Source organism: Dermacentor albipictus, chromosome 10 (genome assembly GCF_038994185.2).
Source record: "Dermacentor albipictus isolate Rhodes 1998 colony chromosome 10, USDA_Dalb.pri_finalv2, whole genome shotgun sequence".
Classification (NCBI taxonomy): domain Eukaryota; kingdom Metazoa; phylum Arthropoda; class Arachnida; order Ixodida; family Ixodidae; genus Dermacentor; species Dermacentor albipictus.
Window position 1 is genome coordinate 40,809,626 of NC_091830.1, and position 24,221 is coordinate 40,833,846.

Here is a 24,221-nt window from a genome sequence, read left to right on the forward strand (position 1 = left end):
ACTTAGGTCGTGGGTTCGGCTTCCACCGGTGGCAAGTCGCCTTTTCTTCCACCTTTCGAATTCCTCGTCGTTGTCATTTACATACTTCGATTAAAAAAGGAAAAAAAAGAAACAGTTTAATTCCCTTACGCTTTCCTCGGGTTCATTGTCTGTCGGCTCGACACATGCTCGTTAATGCAGCGCGTATACGCATATGCCATGCACGCACGTCGATTCTGACCCCCCCCCCCCCCCTCGAGTTCGCGTGCCTATATACACGTGCGTCGGTGACGCCTGTCGAGAAAGCGGCATTCCAGAGGAGTCGCTCGCAACGTCTCGCCGCCCAGCTGACGCCTGCGGTGTCAGCCGTCGGCGCCAGAGCGTCGCCGCCGCTTCGCACCTCGCCCGAGAAAAGCCGCGCAAAGGGCACGCGCGGTAAACGCGTCAGCACGAACTGAGTCGTCCTTTTTTTTTCTCTCTCTCTTTCTTTTTGAATGTCTCGCCGTTTTGTACGCCGCGTGACCCAGCTAAGGTCAGCGAAGCTTTAAAAAAAAAACTGGCTGTGGCTTAGCTAAGGTTAAGCCCAGGATGCGAAGCATACTAGCCTTTATTTTAACGCGACAGCGTTAAGGAGCTCGTGTCGCAGAAAAGCCGGTGTCGTCGGCGTCGGCTCAGGCGTGCGGCGCTTGCTCAGGCGCACATTTCGTTGTCGCGCCGAACGCTCCGTTGCTCGACGCTCACCGCGTCCGATGCGGGGCGCGTAGTCGCTGCGCCGTAGCACAACCACCTAGAAACAGTCTCTGTAGCACGCCGCAACCTTCGCTTCTCATTCCAAAGAGTAGCTCTGTCTCCAGGAGGCATCTCACCTCGTGACTGTCAAGCAGAGGCAAGCGCAGCTGCTTATATACCGCCGCGACGCCGCGAGCGACGGCGCGAGTTGGAGCCCCGTTTCTCCTCTCTCGTGACGTCACGGTGTCACGTGGTCAGCCTTGAAGGCAACGGCGCGAGTTGGAGCCCCGTTTCTCCTCTGTCGTGACGTCACGGTGTCACGTGGTATTGAAGGCGACACCGCCGCGCCTGAGGAGCTGGGTTGAGCTCTAGTAATATGCTTCGCATAAAAAAAAATGAATCGTGGTTCAAGATACGATTATAATACGGTGTTCGGCCTTCAGATGTCTGACGACCGAACAGCACCGGTCTCACAACCGTGTCAGCTTTGCTGAAACCTTAGCTGGCACACGCGGGATACAGTTGCGCCCTTGCTCTCTCACTTGGGTACTTTCGTGCCTGCTTCGGCCAATACACTAAACCTCGTTACGGCACCCGCAGCGGTCCTTGAGCTGTTTTACTAGCTGAGAAAAAAAATTTAATTATGGGGGTTTTACGTGTCGAAACCACTTTCTGATCATGAGGCATGCCGTAGTGTAGGATTCCGGAAATTTCGACCACCTGGGGTTCTTTAACGTGCGCCTAAGTGCACGGGTGTTTTCGCATTTCGCCCCCATCGTGGCCGGGATTCGATCCCGCGACCTCGTGCTCAGCAACCCAACACCATAGCCACTGAGCAACCACGGCCGGTCCTGGCTGAGAACAAGGTCCCGGGTGTCTCAATTCCGCGGTCTGCATTCCAATAGGGGTGAAATGCAGAAACACAGGTCTATGTAATCTCGGGTAGTCAAAATTAATACAATGGCTATCGCAATAAAATGAAAATGATATCAATTATATTAACGCATGCAGCCCTATGGTATGCGGCTATACTGCAACAATGAATTAGCCAATTGTTTGTCCGTTATCCAGTAGGCGTAGCCCTCTGGAACATCAGGCTTGAGCTTGACCCGCCACGGTTGCTAAGTGGCTATGGCTGCTGAGCACGAGGTTGCGGGATCGAATCATGGCCACGGCAGCTGCACTTCTATGCGGGCTGAATGCGAAAACACCCGTGTAATTAGATTTTGGTGCGCATTAAAGAAGCCCACGTGTTCCAAATCTCTGGAGACCCCCACTACGGCGTGCCTCATAATCAGACAGCGGTTTTGGCACGTGAAACCCCATAATTTAATTTTAACTTAAGCCTCGAGCTTGCCCTCCCTCAGAATGCAGTGGCTGATATTCAGAGTACCAGGACACAGCCACAAAAGTTGACGTCTGTTTACCGCAGACACAGGCGCCGGACACTGTAGAACACGTTGAAGCGTTGTCGTATGCCGATCCGCAAATGCAAGTCACTGCAGGTGTCAGCTGTGTGGTGTGTGTGCGTGTGTGTTTGTTTGCATATAGGGAGGCGCTAATAGCTCACAAATATGCGCGTCCTTCGTCTTCGGTCGCAGGCTTGGGAGCTGCAAGTGCTGGACCGGCTCAACTGGGACGTGGCGTCGGTGGTGGCCAACGACTTCGTCGACCACTTGGTCGCCATGTTGAGTCTCCCCGACTGCGGCGACACCGTGCGGAGGCACGCGAACACCTTCATCTCCCTCTGCGCCTCTGGTAGGTGATCGACTGGCGTTTTACAGTACGTAGTACATGCTCCAGCTGATTTCGGCACCTTTCCTACGTGCCGCTTTTATTTATTTATTTATTTATTTATTTATTTATTTATCTATTTATTTATTTCACGTACTTTCAAGGCCCGAAGGCGTTACAGAAAGGAGTGGAGTCAAAACAAGTAATTCAGTAAAAATACAAACAAAAAGTATTAACAAAAACTATTAACAAAAGGCATTCTGAACGGCGGTCTTGAAGTTAGTAGGGTCGGTGATGAGTGCGATTGAGGCGGGAAGGCGATTCCAGTCCGTGCTTGTCCTGGGGATGAATGAGTCACTGTACCGGTTTGTACGGCACTATGGCGCGCCCCGACTTTAAGGCTGTGGTCAGTGCGAGCCGAAATATAAAACGGAGGGGCAAGAAGGGTTTCTTTTAAAAGGGGGTTCAAATGAAAAAAAATGGCTGTGGCTTAGGTAAGGTTAAGCCCAGGATGCGAAGCATACTAGCCTTTATTTTAGTTGTTGAACCACTGTTTAGCCTGGTGAACTGCTGTTGCTTGGCTATATTTGGTTCGGCTAGACGAAGAAACAACTCATGCATTACTGCTTCGCCTTCAAGAGTGGAACGCGACAGCGTTCCCGTCGACCCGCCAAGGGGTGTAAGACAATGGGCTACAGGGCAGCGACTACGCGCCCCGCATTGGACGCGGTGAGCGTCGAGCAAAGCAGCGTTCGGCGCGGCAACGAAATGTGCGCCTGAGCAAGAGACGCACGCCTTAGAAACAGCTCGTTTCTAAGGCAACACCGCATTCACTAGAGGCGCTTTTGTACCGCTTTGAAGCATCGTACTCGTGGCTCAGTGGTAGCGTCTCCGTCCCACACTCCGGAGACCCTGGTTCGATTCCCACCCAGCCCGTCTTGCAAGAGTTGAGCCAAAGCCACTTCTCCTCTGTCGTGACGTCACGGTGTCACGTGGTTTCAAGGCGACACCGCCGCGCCTGAGGAGCTGGGTTGAGCTCTCGCAATATGCTTCGCATAAAACATTGTGAAAAAGGGAGAGACGGGAAGATTTGCGGATTTGCACGGACTTCGTCATCGGATCAGTCATGCAGCCGAAGGAGGACAACTGCGAAACAAACTGCGCGCATATTTGTCGATTCGTTTATGTGCGACGAAGTGTAACGGTGGTGTGGACTTAACGTAACTGCCCGTGCGTTGAAGACGGCCGGCATTGCGTAACCCGCTGCGGTGCATTAGCTGCGACGTCTTTGTGCACGCTGAGTTCGAGGTCGCTGCTGCGATCCCTGTGAGCGGCAGTAGCGCTCCAGCGGAGGCAGAATGCAAGAACGCTAGCGTGTGTCCTTTTAACGCGACAGCGTTAAGGAGCTCGTGTCGCAGAAAAAGCCGGTGTCGTCGGCGTTGGCGGCGTTGGCCGTGAGCGATAAATCCCAGCAGGCACTTCATGAATAAAAAACTGGCTGTGGCTTAGCTAAGGTTAAGCCCAGGATGCGAAGCATACTAGCCTTTATTTTAGCGCGACAGCGTTAAGGAGCTCGTGTCGAAAAAAGCCGGTGTCGTCGGCGTCGGCGCTTGCTCAGGCGCACATTTCGTTGTCGCGCCGAACGCTGCGTTGCTCGACGCTCACCGCGTACGATGCGGGGCGCGTAGTCGCTGCGCCGTAGCAAAGCCACCTAGAAACAGTCTCTGTAGCACGCCGCAACCTTCGCTTCTCATTCCAACGAGCAGCTCTGTCTCCAGGAGGCATCTCACCTCGTGAGTGTCTAGCAGAGGCAAGCGCAGCTGCTTATATACCGCCGCGACGCCGCGAGTTGGAGCCCCGTTTCTCCTCTGTCGTGACGTCATGGTGTCACGTGGTATTGAAGGCGACACCGCCGCGCCTGAGGAGCTCGGTTGAGCTCTAGTAATATGCTTCGCATAAAAACAACTTGCAAGATGGGCTGGGTTGGAATCGAACCAGGGTCTCCGGAGTGTGAGACGGAGACGCTACCACTCAGCCACGAGTTCGATGGTTCAAAGCGGTACAAAAGCGCCTCTAGTAAATGCGGTGTTGCCTGAGAAACGAGCTGTTTGGCTCAGGCGTGCGTCGCTTGCTCAGGCGCACATTTCGTTGCCGCGCTTTGGCCGAACGCGGCGTTGCTCGACGCTCACCGCGTCCGATGCGGGGCGCGTAGTCGCTGCGCCGTAGCCCATTGTCTTGCACCCCTTGGCGGGTCGACGGGAAAGCTGTCGCGTTCCACTCTTGAAGGCGAAGCTTAAGCGTCCTCCAATTTTCTTTAAACGCACGCTATAATGAACACCAGGTAGTGGGCGAACATATAGGACGCACGCAGAGAAAAACAGTGCCGAAGTTTTATACTGAACTGTGTGTCCTAGCACGTCCCCCAAACACTGGACAGTCTCTCATTATGCTCCCCGTACGTCGTGGAAGGCTCCGGATTAATTTAGAGCAGCTGGGTTCTTTACCATGTACCCAAAGCATGGTACACGAACGTTTTTTTTTTTTTCCCATTCCATACATATCGGAACGGGGCCGATGCGGTCGGTAGTCGAACAAGCGACCTCGTGCTTAAAGGAACACTAAGGAGAAGAACAATTGTACTCCGTATCATTAACTTACTCATCTAGACAACAACGTACTTAAAAAGAAACGCCACGCTTACCGCACTGAGGCACTTGGTAAGCCAGGAAAGCCGCAAAAATAGAAAAGACTGGTGGCGACGCCGCCTGGAAGTTCTCGCAACAGGTCGCCGTGACGTCATAGATTTTGACGGTGTCTGCTAGGCCCTTGTTAATTGTTTCTGAGTAAAAATTGACTGAAGTGTATTGTAAAAGAGTCAACCACTAGATTTGGCTTTAATCAAACCAAGGAGGCACAAATACGAAAACAATTCTTTTAAATCTGTGACGTCACACTGACGTACGAGCGCTGGACTTTCGGCGCGAAATTCAAAAAAGCTTAACTTCAAAATTGGCATTTTCTGGTTTAATAAACCATCCATTATCGGGAAATCAACGAAAATCGAGTTTTCAAGGAATGTTTAATCAATCTAACCTGATTTACTGCTTTTTAGTGGTCAGTTTAACAGCGCAATGCCATTAGTCGCTGGGCAATCGTGGGGGGGGGGGGGGGGGGCAGTTTCGAAGCTTTACGTGTAATTACAGTAAAAAAAAAACGAAACTGCCGTACCTTAGAAGTAAAAAAGGGCCCTGAGCTGCGGCCGCTTCGACGCGATACATGCGTCCAGGTGCTTCGGGCTGATCTCCATAGAAGAGAAATAAGCAAACGCAAACAGAATGGAGACGTAGAAAGGGTATGAGGAAGACCGGTGTTCACGGCTCTCTGACAACAATGTGCGTGCAAGATCACTTGCCCGCTTGTTTCAATACGCAAGGTCCATAACAGGCTCTGACGCCTGGCGCGCGTGAGGCCATTGTGCGGGGGGGGGGGGGGGGGGCAGACGACGTCGAACAATGCCCCGCACTTTCCCGTTGCAAGGCTCCTCGCGTGCGTATCACCTGCCCCAAACCAGTTCTCTCGCGTGCGCGTCCTATGCGGAAGCCGGTCTCTTTAAAAGGCCGAAGGGACGTAGGCGCCTTTAACAGAGAATCTCTTACCGCAGCTGTAGCGGACGATTCCCTTCACCCCGGGTTTTCCAAGTTTTGCGAGGAAAAAACGGGATCTTCACTTCCTTAGAAAAAGAAATATAGGGAGGAGGTTGTTTGAAGAACCGTTGCATCTGGCGTCATCGAGTGGGCCGCCGTCTGCGCGAAAACGTGCAGACGATACCTGCGAAGCTTCCTCCCCTAAAGTGTCGTCTGCTCCCGAAGCCAGGGTTCGTCGACGCTTCTCCCCACCTCTCCCCACGGTCGTTCGTGTTGGTGGCGGCTTTTGGTGTCCTGCGGCATCGGCTTGACTTGCGGCTTCCCTCCCTGCACGCTTGAGTAAACGTTCCGCGCTGTGTCTGGCAGAGGAAGTGGTTTGCGTTTGCTGTGAGGGGAGCAGGACGTGTAAGCTTTCACTCTACACCAAAGGCCATCTTCCGTGGTCTTGCGCGCGTGCATCATTTTATCCTTGAGGCTGCGGGTGGTAGCGTGCTTCTTTGGCTCGTAAAAAGAGATCACCTGATGTACGTTCGTGAAGTGCTGACCCCCCCCCCATCTCTTTTTTTCCATTCTTTTATTTTTCCGTACACGATTCATCTCCCCAGTGCTTGCCACGCGTCTGCTCCGAGCTGCGTGTGCAGAAGCGACCTCCCCGCCTTCCAGTCTGTAGCTGTAACCTCGGTGCGTGCATGCATACGTGCACACAACGCTATTGCCAGAAGCGTCCCCGCTATACTGCTATGCGGGGACAATGGCATGACGCGCCGGACAGAACACCTGGATGCATCGGAGTTCTTGCCGCTGTTGCCGCCTCCCTCCCCGCCCTAACCTTCAGACCCCCCCCTTCCACCTCCTGGTACAACAATGAAGGCACCCGGCACACGCCGTACGCGTGCGGCACGTCTTTTGTGTCGCGCGCCACCGCACCGCCGTTTCCTCCGGAACGAGTTTTTAGTCTTTATTACTACCTTTAACGACCCCCGCTTTGGCCTATAGCTAGCGGATAGAATGCCTTTGCAGGCAGGCTTCTGCGATGTAGGCTTCTTTTAGCCGCACGAGAGATATGTCGTCTGCTCTACCTCTGCTGTCATGCGCTTTAGGTTGTTGCGTTGTCGTCTGTTCGCCCCCCCCCCCTTTGCGGGGGTTGTCGTGCGAGGTCGTCGTCTGCTGCTTTCGTCTGTCTTATCTTTTTTTCCTTTAAATGGCTGCCACTGCGAAACCTAGGCTTACCTTTATCCTGGTCTGCTACGTCGTCTGCATCTTTGTCTGCTATGGTCAGCATAGTTTACCGATCTACGGTATCCTTTATGGGGATCCTCCTCGTTTGAGAAAGTTAGGGAACAGCAGCCCCTGCCGGCTCCATTCACATGCTCGGCGTCTTAAAACAGGTAGAACTGGGCCGATAGGTGGTTATTAAACAATGGAGCAGTGAGCTAGCTTCAAACAGAAATATAAAAATAAGAGAGGGTCTCATCCATGCTGATCTGTGGGGACTCGAAGCGGGGTTAGAGCCCCCTACCACCTTCGTCGGCTTCTGCACCCAGCTGTTTCCGGTCTTTCTAGCTCTTCATCTGCTTTCGCTTCTCCCGGTGGCACGCACTTATTGATTTCCACGTCGGAGGTTATCCTCGATCCGATCCTTCCCCGCGCTGTGTTAAACACACATACAAAAACGCCTCGCACGTGCCCGGTCCCTTTGTGTTTGGACTGCGATTATTTCAGCGGATAAGAATGGGCTTGCGTTGCAGCTCGGAGCTGTCGAACTCTGCGGAGGGTGGGGGAGGGGGAGGGCTGGTGAACCAGTCCGTCATAGCGGAACGCCCTGGAGGAGCAGAGGGGCGCTCTGATTACGGAAGCTGCGAGCGGATCCCTTTTTCTCGAACTCGCCCTACGCCGTGACGAGCTGGCTACCGCTTGGTTCCATTTGCGTCACGCACACCACACCCTCTTGTTAGCTCCCCTACGGAGTGAGTCCGTTCTTTTTTCTCTCTTTCATTTATTCAGCTGTTATGGTTCAGTGGCCCGATAATCTCGCGTTCTTATTGCTCCGGCCGTCTGTCCCTCGTCTGTCCAGTGCCAGAAGCTCGTCTGTTGCGTTTTTAGCCCTTCTGCTTTATCTTCTGTCGGCCGCGGTGCAGAAGCCTGCAACTTCTGCTCCAAGCGATTCTCGCGGACCTTTTTCGTTTTCTGCTGCTTTCTTCCTGCCTGGCATTTTCTGCCTGTTTCCACCTTATTCAGATATCTGTGGTTAGTGTTCTTTTTTTTTCTTCTCTCTGACGTTCCTCCTCGCCCGCTCACCGCTACTGACTGATTTCGGCCTGTCTCGGTTCCCGAACGCTTCCATCCCTTCCCTTTCCTAGCTTTCGTCTTCTCGCTAAGCGAAGGCACCCAGGTGCGAACCACGCGCCGTAGCATAGCGGTGCGTCCCGCTAATCGATTGTTCGGTCCCCTGCCCCCACCGTAGACAGAGGGGCAAATCTACATATCTATCCATGCTGCAACTATACAGTCTACGAGAGTGTTGGCGCCTGTCATGTGCGCCAGGAGAGCGCACCCCTCCGACCGGCTGTTGAGTTTATTTTCAGCTGTCTCCTTGCCTGTTGACGAGCGGACTGTTTTTTTTTTTCTCGTTAATAAGTATTACCGCGGTGACTTGTAGCTGCTGATGGTCGCTGAAGCCTTGCGTACTATGAACTTCAGCTGACTTTGAAAGGCTTGCTACAAGCCTCGCGAAATTATTGCCGCTTAACTTTTAGAGGAGCTTTCTCGACCTCTTCCCAGCAGTTTGCGGGTACTTGCTGCTGATGTCTTTACGATTATATAACTTGGGCACTGGGTATGTGGCACTGGGTATTTGCCCGAACAGACTACTTGGATCATTGTGTAAGTGCCCGTATGGACTACTTAGTACACTAGGCATTCGCAACTGGTCGTATTCCACTGGATATGTGAACATTCTTGGCCAATCCCCTACGATGGGTATGTGCCAGTGGGCAAGGTGGCCGAATAGGCAAGCAGAACAAGAGGCAAGAAGCGAATTCGGCGACATAAAGCGGAAGAAGTCGCTAACAGAAGCAAATCGAAGTGTCGAGAAAAAGGGGAAGGGAACAATTTGGATGAGACCAGAACATGGGTTGAGCGAGGAGCGCTGACCCACTGAAAAGTAAAGATGTAAACGCATTTCAGTAAGCGTCAAAGAAATATTCGCTTATAATCGATTTCCCCGCATGGTGCGTGGGATGCGCTAATTTCCTTTCAGTATTTCCTACAGCCGTGATTATACGTTTCGTTGCTCATTTGCCTCTGAGGTTTAGAGTGGCATTCGTTTGGTCCAGTTGATGAGGCATGATCAAAACGAATAGCGCGTTACCCAGGACCGAAAAGACAACAAACATATGTCACGAAGTGTGCCCTTCCGGCCCGGTTATCTTAAACTGCGTCCTGTATATTTCCCTTTCCGTTTTGACTATGCGTCTAAGCGTGATCTGAGTGACACTAAAACTCAGCTATGCATAACACTGAAATGCAGGAAGGTCACAGTATGGATTGGTAAGCAGGTTGGGGCAGCTCGCTCTTGATAAGCAATTAACTGATAGTCTATTAATAAATATACTAAAAGAATGGGTGCCGATGCAATAGAGGCGTGGGTGTTTAGGTGACCTGTTAAAACGAATAAATTCGCTGGAATAGGACTGAGTCGGCTGGCGCAAAGCAGGGGAGATCGCTAGGGGAGACCTTCATCCTGCTGTAGGCATCGAATATGCTAATGGTGATGCTGCATGACTGGCAGGTCAGGATGTCAGTATTGTCCTGACTGACAAGTCAGGATGTCAGGGCTAGCTTTACACGGACATTATTAGCATACCAGGGGTTGAACTGCAAGGACCCGCGCATTATAATATGATGAAGAAAAAGATATATGAAAGGGGAATTAACGTCGCAAAACCACGGGCTATGAAATGACGCTATAATTTGGTGGCTCCGGAGTCACCTCGACCACCTGGGGTTCTTTGACGTGCACTTAAATCTAAGCACACACAAACGTATCACTACTTGCTACTCGGCTAGTTTGTTCATATGTTATTCCGGCGGAAAAACGCGAAGTGAACGTACAGCAAGGGCAATTATTTCGCGTTGAATTGTTTCTTCATATGGTTTCGCGTCTTCTTCAGCATACTACATAAGCACCCTTATGAGGCAACGTTCTCTGCACTGAGTATATTGCTATATTTAGAGACACGTGGACCGTCGCTCTACTATGCGATACTTTGCCATGCGAACCTAAGCGGTTGGTATTACGCGTAATTTGCGCCCTTTTACATCTCGGAAACGACGGCTTTAGGAAACCGTGCGTGTCAGATACGTATCGACATTCGAGCAGTTTCGTATCGGCAAAACCCATCGCATCCAGGTCTCTCGTGAATATTTTTTTTGTCTCCGCCTCCCCGCCCCCGCTATACTTTATTTTGATTTTTTCGTAGGCCGCTGTCCGAGCCACAAGGGCCAGTAAACATGCGCCCCAGGTGGTCTAAGGGCAGCAAAGGGGTACGTGAATTGAAGAGGAGGGTGTCCGGGCTCTTTGAACGGCTGCTTTTAAGCACAGAGAAAGATCAGACCTGTGAGTGGGAGAGAGAGATATAGCTAAGCCGCCCGTAGGACTGCCACGGTTTCAGGCGGCGCTGGAGGGGGTCGAGATCCCCGAGCGTCGCTGAGCGTCACCTGCCTGTGGCGCCCCCTAGAGCCACCCCGACGAACTACCGGCGTGCCGAGACGGGCCTTTATAGCATGAATGCGACAAGCCGGTCTGGGTGTAGCGGGGTTCTGGGTGGCTAGACACAAGTTCAGCAGCCGCTACACGCTTTTGTGGCGTAGAACGGAGGCAAAGAGTTGGTGACCGGCCCGTTTGAACTTTGACCCCCGCAGGGGAGTTGTCGGATCGATAGTGCTCGTCGTGTCTGGGTGGACGCCCGCCCAACGCTGCCCACCTGCATGCTTAAGAAGGTTTGCTAGCTTCTGAGTCGACGCGTTGTCTTAATGACCGCAATGTCTCCTTTTATTTAGTATAAGAACGTTTCCACGTCAGTTCTACCCCATGCAGTTAGTTTAGTGCAGTCCAAACCTATGTCTGATGACCGCTGCAGGCCTGTCATGTCCGATGACCGACATGTGAGATGCGTAGCCACCGACGCATGCACTTTTTTATCTGTGCGCGTCTTTCTTATAAATATCCTTTGCCATTTGTATTTCTGTTCTCGCTTTCCTGAGGAAAAGGCAGGCGTTGTGCCCCTTCTGGTAACAGTAGCCTGCATGCTGCTTGCTTTCTTTCTCATGTTTATATATTTTCCGACCAAATAATAATAATCGGCACGAAAAGGATCATGTTTTCTCTGCAAACTCTGAAAACAAAAGCTGTTGTCGTGGCTAGTACAAAGGAGAAGAGATAACATGTCGCTGTAACATTGCACGACTAATTTCTTTTATAAATATTTCCTTTAGTGGCTTCCGGAGCCTCGAAACAGTGACGGTGGCTTTTAATCGCGTCATCGGCAAATTCGCTTTCTAGCTTTCTTTTTTTTTATCTAGCTATTTCATTCTTCTTTTCCAGCGTAAGCTTCCACGAGTCCAGCCAGCGTTCTCGTTTAGTACCCGCCGTAGAGCGGTGGTCAGCCTCACTGTGTCGGGACCACCCTCGGACCGGTGTATTCAGGCACCCTACCCCTACCGGCACGCGAGTACCCCGCTAGAGGCCTAAGCTCAGCGCCGGGCACCCCGCGACCTTAAGGCCTCTGCCGGACATCCGAACCACCCGCTGATCTTCTTAACTTTCTCCTCCCACCCGCCCCCGCTCCTGAAATGTATCCAGCCGATTTCCCTTTCACTTTAAGGCGCTGATCCGTGCTCCCTAAAGGGCTGCAGGAAATAGCGCCTCTTCCTCTTCACAATCATTCCCTCTCACTTCTCTACACACGGCCTGCCGGGCGAACAAGTCGGGGAGCTTAAGCCTTTCCTCTACGGCTTCCATCGTATAGTATCGTTTTTCGCTTTGTGGTTCGACTCGTCTGTCTCGTTCTGTAGGCAGCAGGCAGCTTCTTGAGGCACTTCAGAGTTTGCGCATGGCCGTACACGCATGTACCCTGTCTCATCTTGCGTCTTTTGTGCCTTTTCTTGCACTGCAATTCGCTCTTCCCAAGAACAATGGCGGCGACGCAGGCGTGACCAAGCATAGCTGGTGGCGCCATCTTTTGACGTGGAGTGCAGCCAGACCGTGCAGAACTGTCACTGCAAAAGCTTGTTTTGCGGTATTTAGTTGCTTGTGTAAGATCGTCTGGGCAAAAGCACAATCATGAATGTATGTAGTGGCGTCAGATAACGGGTTGTGGTGGAAGAAGCCGTCGCACAGTGGCGCCTGGAGCACAACAGCACAGCTGTTTACGAAATAAAGCAGGTAAGCAGGATTGTAGGCTACAATATGGCAACACATAAGCAACTCACACAGACTATAAGTGTCTAGTGGTCGCCACCACGATTCAGAGCGGATAATCGCTATCATGATGATTGTCTACCGTTGGCGTTCAGGCTTATCTGTTGCTCAGTGCGCTGTATTCGTTTGCTTATTGCTGATCGCGGCAGCATTGAATTGTCTTTTTTCTTCACTGCGTGTTATCAGGCGACGTTTGCTAAGGACACACAGCTGTTTCGTGCCAGTATATGCACAATTATTGCTAGCTAGACTTATATGAAATATAAATGTTGCCTTCTTAGATGAAATAGCAATCACGTATTTCACTTAAATGGCGTCATTTTGTTTAAAAAGCGCAGTGTGGGGCGTGGACGGAATTTATGTTCTGGAAAAGGGCGTTTCGCTGAGACCTCGAAATGTGGCGTGAACACTGATTTGTTCACGGCAGATCCTGAAAGAAGACGCATGGAAGAAGTATGTTCGAAGCGTCTGACTCACCAGTTCAGCTAGACATGTGACCTGTGCCGTAATTTACAATGTAGTGCTGCAAACTGCAGCCAGATGGAGCAAAGCACCAAGCAGCAACAAGCAGACGACGGGCGCTACAAATGGATGCCGCAGCCTTGCAATGTGCGTGTGCGTACTGCCCTCGCAGACGACACGGTCGCGAAGCGCAAACATCGGGGTTTTTCGTCGCAGTCGAAAACGAAATGTATCGGATAAAACGACAAAAAAAAAATGGTGGCTGGGCTGACGGCAAGCTGCAGCTTCGCGAGCGTGTCGTGACGAGGGGCGCGTGTCGCGCGGCACGTGGCGTCACGCATGACGTCATTTAATCCAGCCGGCCCGCTTGTTTCGAAGCAGCGGGGCTCTCCGCGCAACCGGACAAAACGCCACGCTGCCTGCCTGTGCCTTTCTCGTCGCTTCCAGGTACCGGTGTCTTTGCCTGGCTTTTTGCACACCGCGGTAGTGTGGTGCGCGCTTGAGTGATGCCGTCTGCTGTCTTTGTTGTCGTCTGCTAGAACGGGAACTAGAGGTGAGAGAGGGAGGTAACAGCGGCTGCATCGCTTTGTTGCGTAGAGTTATGGCGACAGAGAGGAGGAATAAGCGAGGGTGGGCGCGTATGCAGCGACGTAAGTAAGCGAGACGAAATAAGCGGGGTGTCTCTATGTACTGCTATGACCTCCCGAGGTTTGCCGGGAAGGTGGTAGCAGCGTAGAAATAAAAGGAACAGCCGTCTGCTGGAGAGAAGCTGCGGCAGATGCACCACAGAAGCGCGTCTCCGTGCGGGAAGTGTCTCGGCACGCTCTATTGCGCATGCGCGGACGTGAAAGAGCAGGTTTTGTAAAATCGCATGCTACGTGCGTACCCGTCTCTATGTGGCACGATCCACGTTACGTTTTAAAAAGTATGTGCTCCCATCCCTAGCTGCTGAGTTGTTACTGTCTTCGCCTTCGTGCACTTTTGCGTTAACGTTATTTTATCTCGTCTCCATCATAGCTTTCACATGAAACAGCTGCCCTCTTGTTTGTGCCGTTTAGCACAAAGTGTGTTAGTAATACGTCGTCTTCGTAAACTACGCTTTAGTAGTCCCGTAAGGTGTGAAGAAAACTTTCTCAAGATGGTTCATCATCATCCATCCCAATACTTTCACTCCCCTCCCCTTCCCTCTTCCCCAGTGCAGAGTAGCAGACTAGAGCGCACTAGCTCAGGTCGACCTCTCTGTCTTTCCTATCAATAAATTCTACTGATTACATTATTCTCAAGACGGATGTACTCACCATTTCCTTGTACCTGTTGGGGTGCTTTCATTACGGGTTTACTCTGTGCTTGGATGCTCCTGCAAGTGATGCTTCTCGTGTTCAATCGTCTTGTCATGGCAGCTGTGCAGACCAAGTGGTTCACCTTTGGCTGTCGGCGCCTCCAGCAGCTGATCGTTCGGTAGTTTAGCCCCCTTCTGAGGTCCTTACGTTTCTCTGGAAAAGCGAAGTTAACGCAAAAGCGCGTACATGTGAAATGTGATTGTACTGCTCACAGAAGCTTGAAATCCTTCAATAAACACGCTTAAATTAGTTTTAACTATAGCTTGCAGAATTGTATGCCATATCTTACATTGTACAACACTGCCACGGCTGACATTTCATGACCATCTCAAGCCCACAGCTTTTCACTTCATCCTCTCGCATATAATTACGTTTAGACATATCTGCATGTCCGTCGTAGCTCTGGACAGTTCTAGATGACCTAAAGCAAATCAGTGTCATTTCATTGTGTTACAAATCTTCTTTTGGAAAAAAAAAAGAAACTGCAGCTTTCTAGTGCTAAGCCCTACTGATCATTGCTGCCACTGGATTTTTTTCTCGGCATTTCTTCCGTAGAACCCCATGTGGGGACCATTTCTCATTTGCAAGGCTCTCCAGCCCTTATTCTCCCCACACCCTTCTCCGCCAACCACGTATGCAAATTAGGGGACGCCTGCGCGCGCTCTTTATGGTAGCAGACGGACAATGCGCCGCGGGAGATGCTGAGCGCACACGTCTGCTGCAGCAGACGAAGCTCCGGTTCCAGCTCTTCTGCGCCTGCGCATTATTAAAAAAACTATATACACGAAGGAGCAGGGCGCCCTTTCGGCGCCACACGGTTTAGAAAGACAAACGCCTTAGTGTAGACTATAGCGGAACGCCAGATGGCGCGGCGGGATCGCGCGCGCGCCATCTTTATTTCTCATGCGTGAACTTTTCGTCTGCTCTTCTGGCGCCCCCCCCCTCCCTCCCCTGTTGATTCGATTTGAAAAGCAGACGTGCAGCGTTTTCTTTTTTCTGTCTGTAACCATTCGTTCTCAAGATTTGATATTGAAAGCAGACGTGCGGCGTTATTTCGTCTGCAACCATTTGTTCTCTTGAGCGTGGTCGTATGTTTTCTATATGAACGTGTGCCGCCGCTCTTGCCTATTTTTACGACGTCACTTGCACGGACGATTTAGTGTTTCATTTACTATATAGCACCCTATTAGATATAAGGCATTACAGTTGATAGCGACCACATGTGATTTCTGCGAAAAAGCCTGGCTTTTCAAAAGCTAGCTACAGCATGCGAAAAGTGTGTAGAAATGTTCGCGTCACGACCATCGTAATATGTAGCCTTTCAACGCTTGTTTGATCTGTGTGCGATCCAGCCCGTAAACAGTCGTTACGATTCGAACGCTATAACATTTGTTGCCGTTCTCAGTGCGATACGGCTGTCAAACCATTGCGTGTCTTAATCTTCGATTCCTTCTGCAGGAAACTCTCCGAGACGTCTGCATATGTAATATTCGCAGTGGCCGTATTCGGCAAGTTTCACGTATTATTGGCCGGTTGCTTTGTTGTTTTTCTGCGTAAAAAGGTCGGACCGAGTATCATCAGGCGGTTAGGTGGGGTCAAGAGGACACGAAATGATATTTTGAGGTATTAGCTGACAAGAAATTAATATCTTTAAATTTCGAAACGAAGAGTTAGCTGATACAGCTATGCACTAAAAAATAGTGGCTAAGTTAATATTACGGTAAAATATACATCAGAAGATTTACGTTACATTTTGTTGTATCGCTCTGCAAATCTAACATGTTTTAAACGTTTCTGCTGCTAAAACCCAGACTATATATATATATATATATATATCTCTACAGCTAATGAAGCCAGAGGAAACACAGAATTTAATGCTTATCTTTCAGATATGCGAGCATAAGTTTGGTGAGGATTTTTCTCTATATTGTTACAGAAATCTCATCTGACTTTCTCGTTGGGCTCTACACAAGTAATGCTATTTTTGTAGTCTATTCTTAAATATCTCCGCACTTCGCGCTCCCAGAGCCTCGCCGCTAAGAGAGTGTGCTTCGCTGATACAGCTCCATCCATTGAACACTTATAGGTGGACCACAACGAATATTCAGGTGCCGTACTTTCATATAGCATAGACATAAAGAAGCCTCTTTTCAAAATTTTAAGATTGAAATAGGAGTGGATGCGTCACAAGAGGGTCGTGGTTTCATCAGGCTTGTGCATTAAAACAGGCACCGATCGGACTTGCAAATCTATAAAGTATTTATTTGGTTGGTAAAGAAAGGGGAAAGGTCTTGCATAACAATCGTTTCCCTATTCGTATTCTTTGGGGTTCGTCGTTCGGTCAGATCTCTTTTGTCTTTGCAAATTAGGCTGGCTCCGCGATGTCATAGCGCGGCTGCTACCTGCACGCCATCTGGGCTGGGAGGGGGCAACGTGCTTCGTCTGCCCGTGTCAAGGCCAAGCGGTAACAGGTTCAGACGCGCTACACGTGTTGTCACATGTCCGCTCTCCCCATGGCCGCCTCCGTATACAAAATAGTTTGTCGGATGAATGGCCGCAGGTTGCGTCAGAGGCGAATAGAAAGAGCTCTGCGGGCGTCGTATGAGAGGAGGGAAGGGAGAGGGGGCACAGTGAGAAATCGTCTGCTTGTCGTCGGGCCTCGCGCGGTACAGACGACGCCTGCTCAATGCCGTCTGTATCGGGCGAGGCTGACGATAAGCAGACGATGCGGGTGCCCTCGTCATGTGGTGCGACGCTGCATCAATTCTGTACTGTCACGTGTGATCGCACTACAGGGTGGGCCATTGTAACGTCTACAGCTCTATTTCTCGATAGAATTGGGGTCATTAACATGGCGTTCAGGTACATCTCTATCTGAAAGACCGATCTTTCCTTCAGCATGAAGCCCGCGCATGGCCGTTGGATGGCAAAAGGCCTAAATTCAGACAAATTCGTGTACTGTCCATCATTAGAGAGGTTAGAAGGTTGGTTAGTCCCACGACAGAAAGTTACCCAGAGCTTTCCCGAAGTTTGATGCGGAGTTCTTGAACCACATTTGCGCAACTGCGTTTGAACGAAGACCTCTATAAAACCCCGTGTCTCCGTCTGCTCGGCTTTGTTTGTGGCGGAGCCTCCAGATGGCTCTCGGTTCAAGTTGCCGCAGTTTCAAAAAGTGTACTGCCCTGTTTCTTTGCTGATTTTAAGCCAACAAACCAATCCATCTTCGTGGTGTGTACCATTCTGTTGCCTGGGCTGCCCGCCGAGTAGTATAGTGTATAAAGCGAGCACAACGCCCCCTGTCCCCACCTGAGCCCCCACGCCCGCCTACATATGTTTTTCTTCAATTTACAATGTATTAAACCGCAGTATTCGAGCCACTTGCGTACCTTCGGTGCGACGTGAACAAAAGTGTGATGGAAAGGCGGTGCGAGAAAGTTACACAATCGTCTTTTCCGCAGCTGCATTGTCTCGCTTCAGCTGCCATAACAGAGACATAAGAGGATAACAGAGAGCGAAAAAAATAGCCACAGCTGAGAGGGGCAAGAAGGTCCCCGGTTGGTGAACGCGTTACGAATGCGGCAGCTTGCACATCCACTGCAGCACTTTTTACTGTGACACCAGTACAGGTGCACTCCCAGTCATTTTTCTAAATTGTAGAGAATACCACACGTTTCTGGCACTAAAAGGGTCAGAATCAGCAAGTGCTAGGGTTGGGAAACACGTGTGAAATATCTTAATTTGGTATCGGTCTCTAAAACCCGGGCGTGACGACATGGATATTATCGTGACGCCATGGCACAGAGCGAAATTTCGCTGACGTCGCGTAACTATAGGGCTAGGACTTTGCTCGTAGAGGCCGATATCACGAGGCCTGTCTTTCGTAAGCGCTCTTTTCAATTGGCTGGCCGGCTTTGCTAATACGTTCTGCGTCCAGATTGGCTGGCGTTTTCTCTTACGAACGATGCTAGCATATGGGGATTTTCGTCAATGCAGGGCCTACAGGAGTGCAACACGCGTTTTTCTTTTTTTTTCTGTGTTCAAGCGTCGGGGCTGCGGTGATGGCAGAAATACAGCGAGTCGCCGTATCGTGACGTCATAATGACGTCATGTGCTGGCATCATGATTCGTAGAAACACGTATTAATCGGAAGTCGTTCATGGCGCTCGGATGCTTGCCATTTTTCCCAGACAAGGGTCCGTTTTCACACAACAGTTCTCGCTGTAGTATATTGTTCATAAGAGAAACTTTCAGCCAATCTTGACTCTGGACGTATTGGCGAAGGCGTCCAGCCAATGACCAAGAGCACTTACGAACAGAAAGCTTTATCAGTTCGGCTCAAGATGTTCTTTTTGCGAGTTCAGGTCGATTTGGGGTTCTTGGGTTCGGAATTCCTGGCCACTTTTGTCTGGGAAATTCCACGATTCGATGCTTTATAGCGCACGCAGGACAGTAAAGAAAAGGCACTGAAACGAAGCTTAGTACGAAAAAGGCGCACCAAGGTAGCATAGACCTATACGTACGGAGTAGTAATAACGCGTAATTGACGCAATAGAGAAGGTCGAATATAAACTACCCAAAGGTACTGTGCAGTGTAAACAACAAAGGACTTGGTACACCAATGCGCCCAAGAAGATGTTGGCTTTCTTCGATGTCAACCGCTTTTGAATCGCCTTGTTTTTTTTTTGCGTGTGGGGGGTTTAGTGGGTTTGTGTGCACTAACCTTATACATAAAATAAAAAAAAACATCGCCTAAGCACTCCGTACAGATGTTAACCAGCGAAGCTGAAACGTGCGGCCCCGGTGTTTATCACTATAGGTTAATCCCGATGGTTGATTAAACGATGGCTTGGTACGCTGCCGGATCCTGCTTGCGCTCGGCTGCACGAGCCTGTTCTTGTGCCCGAGCTGCAGCATCGGCATGGCGTAGACGAACTTGTTCCAGGTTCTGCTCGCGGCGTTGCTGATCGAAAGCTGCCTGCTCCTCAGGAGTACGTATGACGCTTGGCCTACCTATTTCGGAGCCGGAGAGAAACTGCTGCGCGTGCGCTCGCCTATGAAGGAGAGCAACGACGTCACTACTGGCGCAGCCAATCGCGCGAGCCTCACTTTCTCTTTTTTTTTCCGCATGCGCATGAGGTTGTGCCAGAGGAGTTTTCGGCGCACAGGCGACAGACGGCCGGACGAATAGGCTCGACATATACAGCTTCGCTGTAGTAATGTACTGTCAGTGACCGCTTAAAAGCTCGAGCCTCGCTTTGTCCGACGCTTTCCCACCATATGCGTATCGGAACTCGCGTGTCTAGCGCGGCAGTATTTGGGAGCTGGGTGCGCTGACCCGTGGAGCGAGTCTTGCGCACATCTAACGCGAAGGCTCAGAGATGTGTCGGCGTCTGTACGTATAACTCGGAGGCCCTACAGCGAGCGATACTGTAGTGGACGAATACGAAGTTCTGTGTCATCACAATGAAGTTCCCTGAGAAGATGTCGCGGTGTCCGCTCTGATGTGCCACGCTACTCTGATATGAGTTGATTAATTGCAAGAGTTGTGATGCTGTATGCTCCACTCTTCTTATTTTGAGATATTGTCGGAATTCTGGTAACTTTTCCTTGTCAACCTTATCAAGACCGGTTTTTATTTCACAACCTTATCGAAATAGCTTGTTATCATATCTACGTCTAAATCGTCCATTCAGATGCTGAGAAGTACACTGTTCATATGCATATGAGCTTAAGCAGTAAAGCTCGCTCTTGGAACGACAGATACAAATTATGTTTTTTAATCATATTTGCATACAAATGGCGCGACCCCTTAACTTAAGGCGGCGATTAATAACTCCATTTCACCCGGGATACCGTGGGTAGCGGAGTTCATTGCCCAAGAAACTAGGTACTTGCTTATATTACGAACTTCTTAAGAATGTCTGAAGTATTTCCTTAGCCTGTGGCGCAGTGGCAGGCCTCCATATGGCGATCACGCTTTGTATATATACAGGCCTTACTTCACTTGGCTAAGAGCCGTGGCTCTGGTCGGATTTGGTCATTGTTGTTGCCGCGGCGACTTTGTTATTCGACTCGACTCTGTTATTCTTTTTTCATTTGGCTCGTAACTTTTCTTTATTTCATTTTCCGTCAAAGGGAGTCGCGGTGCTTTCCTGTGAATAGAAGCACTAGAAGAAAAAAAAAAGCCGTTTCTTACCCACGAAAGAAACAATGTGTCTGTTGCTCTATCTGGCTGCATTTTTTTTTTATCCTCATACTCGCGCTATTGTTACGGGACAATTTATGACAGTCTCGACCCAGAACAGCTTGGTTGTACTGAGTGCAGAAGAGGAGAGGGGTGGGGGAGTTTGTGGTCGCGACTTGAAAAGCTGGTGTGCTTACTATGGCGCCTAAAGTTTTTACTGGCGCGAGTAATGGTAACGAAAAAAATTGTAAGCGTCTCGTACGCGTTAAAAAAAATTAAAGGAATAATAGGAAGATAAACACGTTCCCAAATTTCTTCAAGCTCTTTAAGAACTGCAGTCAGTTTTTAAAGCTCTAGCATCGAATGAGGCGCCCGCGTTAGGGTAAGATTACGCAGCGATTTGCAGTGCGTTGTCCTCGGATTGAAATAGCGTTGAGACAGCGAAACCTAATACATGCCTATCATTTCTTCGCAGGTGCGTATGCATCTTCTGTCGCCTTTCTAACGCGACAGCGCTAAGGGCACCGTGTCGCCGAATATCCGGCGTCGGCGTCGTTGTCCATATGAGATAAATGATCCCGATCCACGCAGGCGCTGAGGCGTTACTGAACTAATTGAATTTCTGTAAGTAAAATGCGTCAGAAAAATTTGTAAAGTATGACTCACACTCTACCTCCAGACACGATAGCGTCAAATTGTAATTTCAATATACGAGAAAACAGAATTTTGTTACGCGGAAACTCAAGCGCAAACCACTTTTTCAGCTGCCTTTTGAGGTCTGTCTTAGCAGGAGCGGCGCGCAACGTTCGGTTCCTTGCAACACCATCTAGATGGCGCGCGCATCTGCGGTAGTGGTGATGCCTGCCGTAGGGGGGGGGGAGGAAGGGGTAAACAAATAAAGAACCAGAAAGCTCGCCTTCGTGCAGAGAATTCGCAGTCAGCGTTTCCAGGAAAACATTACGGTTACATAAGCAGCATTTGCCGGGAGGCGTCAAAAGCATTCAGGAGTCTTTCAGTGACGAAGCTTAAACGCCCTCCAATATTTATTTTTCTTCTAGTTAGGTGCATGATGTATTCGTTTGTCATAGTGACCATATAGCTTGTTTTGGGGAAAACCGCCGCAAAGAGCGTTTGAAGTAATAAATGCAGGCTGGGAGAAAATACGAATCAGGGGAACTTGCAGGGAGCCATGCAGCATGCAGTGCGTATCGCCATGAATTCTAAGTGCGCGCGTCTACCGTCATGAATTCCAAACTAAGCCGTACCGGTTTCGGCTGTGGCTTCGGGGTAGGCTTACTAGCCGACAATGTAGCCACTCCAAAGCTGGCCAACCCGGCGACGGAAGAGTTTATTCTGAGGCCTACCTACCACCGCATGTATGTCATATACCACTCGTAAGTGCGGCTCAAACAATCTTCGGAACCTTTCTTTCGCCTTTGTGGCTGCACCGTTCCGAAGGCGTGGAGGCACCGCCATTGCGAAAGGCAAACGGGCCCTCGTTTCCCGAATCCGCGTGATCCCTTCTTCCCGGTTTCTCCCAAAACCGCGATCTCCACTATTCGAGTGCTTTGCAAACCGGTACGGTAAACGTACTTGACTCAACCGCTCAGCGTCCTGAAAGGCGGCGGAATTAAGAAAAAAAAGTTTCTGGCGGTCGCTCGTAAGTTCATCCGTTGCAGTGCTTCCTTTTTTTTTTATTTCTTTAATGTGTCGCCCGTACTCGCTCGAATACAAATGTGCGATCTTTGGGAATTCCGTTTGTATGTGAACCATTGTATCTTACCCATTGTATCTGAACTATCCCGTGCCGACGCCCTCCTTTTGGTGGAACGTGCGAAATGCGAACAAGTCTCGCCTCGCCTCCGAGATTGGAGCAGGATTCGTCGGATTCCAAAAGTCATCTTTTCTTCATTGCTATTTTGTTAATATCTAGCAGCGAAAGTGGCCGTTTGACGGTAGTTACACGGAGTCACCCTTCTGTATAGTACATTGTGTGCGAACTGGCTCTGTGTGAGACCCGTGAGTGAAGTGTGTCGCAAGTGTGCCTGTCTCTTTCATCTGGGACCGCCGCCCTTTTTTTCTTTCTTTTCTGCGAAATCGGTCGCCTTCAAGATGGCAGCCTCGTTCGTTTGTGTTCAATTCGCATGGGTCCTGGACAACAGAGCTATGCGACTGGTGTTCTTCTGCTGCGAGTCGCGAACAGTGTGAAAACTCATTTGAAACTTGGAAACGTGAAACTGCAACGTGGGCTTGGTGTCGCTTGCCGTCTACTCCGCTGCAAGTATTTTCTCAGCTTCAATACTGTTGCATGTCTCTCTTTATCTTTGCTCTGGGAAATTGGGGAGAGGGGGTCGGGGAGGGGGATTAGCCGCCGTAGCAGCTGCTGACAAAATTGTCAGCCGTAGCAGACAGCGCATTTATTGATTTGGAAAATAAATACGAGGCAGCAAGTTTGCATGCAATAACACATGCCAACGTCCTTTTCTTGGTTGCTTGCAATCTTATCGAGCGTTTTCCCGTATAGAAGCGTTTTCGTTTGCCAACAAAGATGAGTTGAGGGAGAGAGCGCTCCGTTTCGCGTACCTTGTCCATCTGTCAGCACTAGTGTGCTAATGTGTAGTTCTACCTTTTTTTTTTCCTGGCTGGTTTAGAGTTTCAGCCGCATTTCAAGAATCCGCGGACTGTTACGCTATTCACGCAAAGCACGCTAGCAACGCCTGTTTCGCCAAGACCGTGTGTCGAAACCGCCCGTGTTCCGAAATGGAGGGGTACAGAACTGTTCAGGACTGGGGAGACCATTGCATGAATGGTTGAAAAATTTGCCTCCGCGCAGGTATGACTGTCCACTCTTTCATTCGAGGATTGTTGCGGCGCCCTGTCTTCTTCTCGCAAACCCTTTCTCACACACATGCCAAGACAAAAAAAAAAGAACAGCACTAAAGCAGGTACGGAAAGGCTCGAGTACCCGCTCATTCGGAATGCGTAATACGGCTCCTCCTTCGCCAGAAAAAGAAAAAAAAAAGGCGCCGCGGTGTCGACGAACCCGGGGCCTCACTGCCGACACCGAAAAGCCGGCGCCTTCACCGATGGGTGTTAAATAGAATGGCAGCCTAGGAAAAGAAAAGAAAAGAGAGATACGCAGAATTGAATGAAATCCACCGCGGAGACACGCAGATTACAAATGGGAGAGCGTCACCCACCGACGCTGCTGCATCGAAAACTCGGGGAAACATACCAGCCATAGTTTCCCATAAGGTGCACCCTACCTTCCCTCTCATTCCCTCTCGCACTTGAGCGACGCCTGGGTCCTGTGTTTCGCTCAATCCCATCCGGCGTGATATACAACTGAAAGGCGACGTATGCGAATCAGCCGCGTGAAAAGAACAGACCGACCAAGCCACCAATGGAATGCCGAGTGCGGAAACCTTCCTCTCCCCCCCCCCCCCCCACCTTTTTTTTCTCCGCTGGAAGCAGTCTGCTAGAGAGGCAGGGAGTGGGCGACATATTCCCATTCAGCCTTTGTGAGATGTCGCATTGTTATTGTTAAAGACTTCGCGACGACGCGACATTCGGATTGGCTTGACTCGGCTTCCGGATCGCACCTTGCGTCTGCGCGCAAGAAGTCGGTGGAGCTCGGCTAGCTCGGGTTAAAGGAACGCCGCTCATAG

The 24,221-nt window shown here is 50.3% G+C and overlaps 2 protein-coding genes across 4 annotated transcripts in view; one reads left to right on the plus strand and one right to left on the minus strand.

Annotated features, from left to right (window-relative positions):
* LOC135907341 (uncharacterized) overlaps positions 1-14,763 on the minus strand; it is a 118,143-nt gene extending 103,380 nt beyond the window's left edge. Inside the window, exons 1-2 of one of the 2 annotated variants that reach the window (XM_070527912.1) lie at positions 14,659-14,763; positions 14,328-14,522 (exon numbers count right to left, since the gene is read on the minus strand). In XM_070527912.1, the coding sequence (XP_070384013.1) occupies positions 14,328-14,330 (3 nt within the window). In that variant the 5' untranslated portion in view covers positions 14,331-14,522; positions 14,659-14,763. Of the gene's footprint in view, positions 1-7,316; positions 7,339-14,327; positions 14,523-14,658 lie in introns of those variants that run through there. The other variant, XM_070527913.1, reaches the window with a different exon arrangement.
* LOC135907343 (G1/S-specific cyclin-D3-like) overlaps positions 1-24,221 on the plus strand; it is a 62,614-nt gene that overhangs the window by 24,493 nt on the left and 13,900 nt on the right. For both annotated transcript variants that reach the window (XM_065439028.1, XM_065439029.1), the window contains exon 3: positions 2,310-2,466. In XM_065439028.1, coding sequence (XP_065295100.1) covers positions 2,310-2,466 — 157 coding nt within the window. The remainder of the gene's footprint in view (positions 1-2,309; positions 2,467-24,221) is intronic.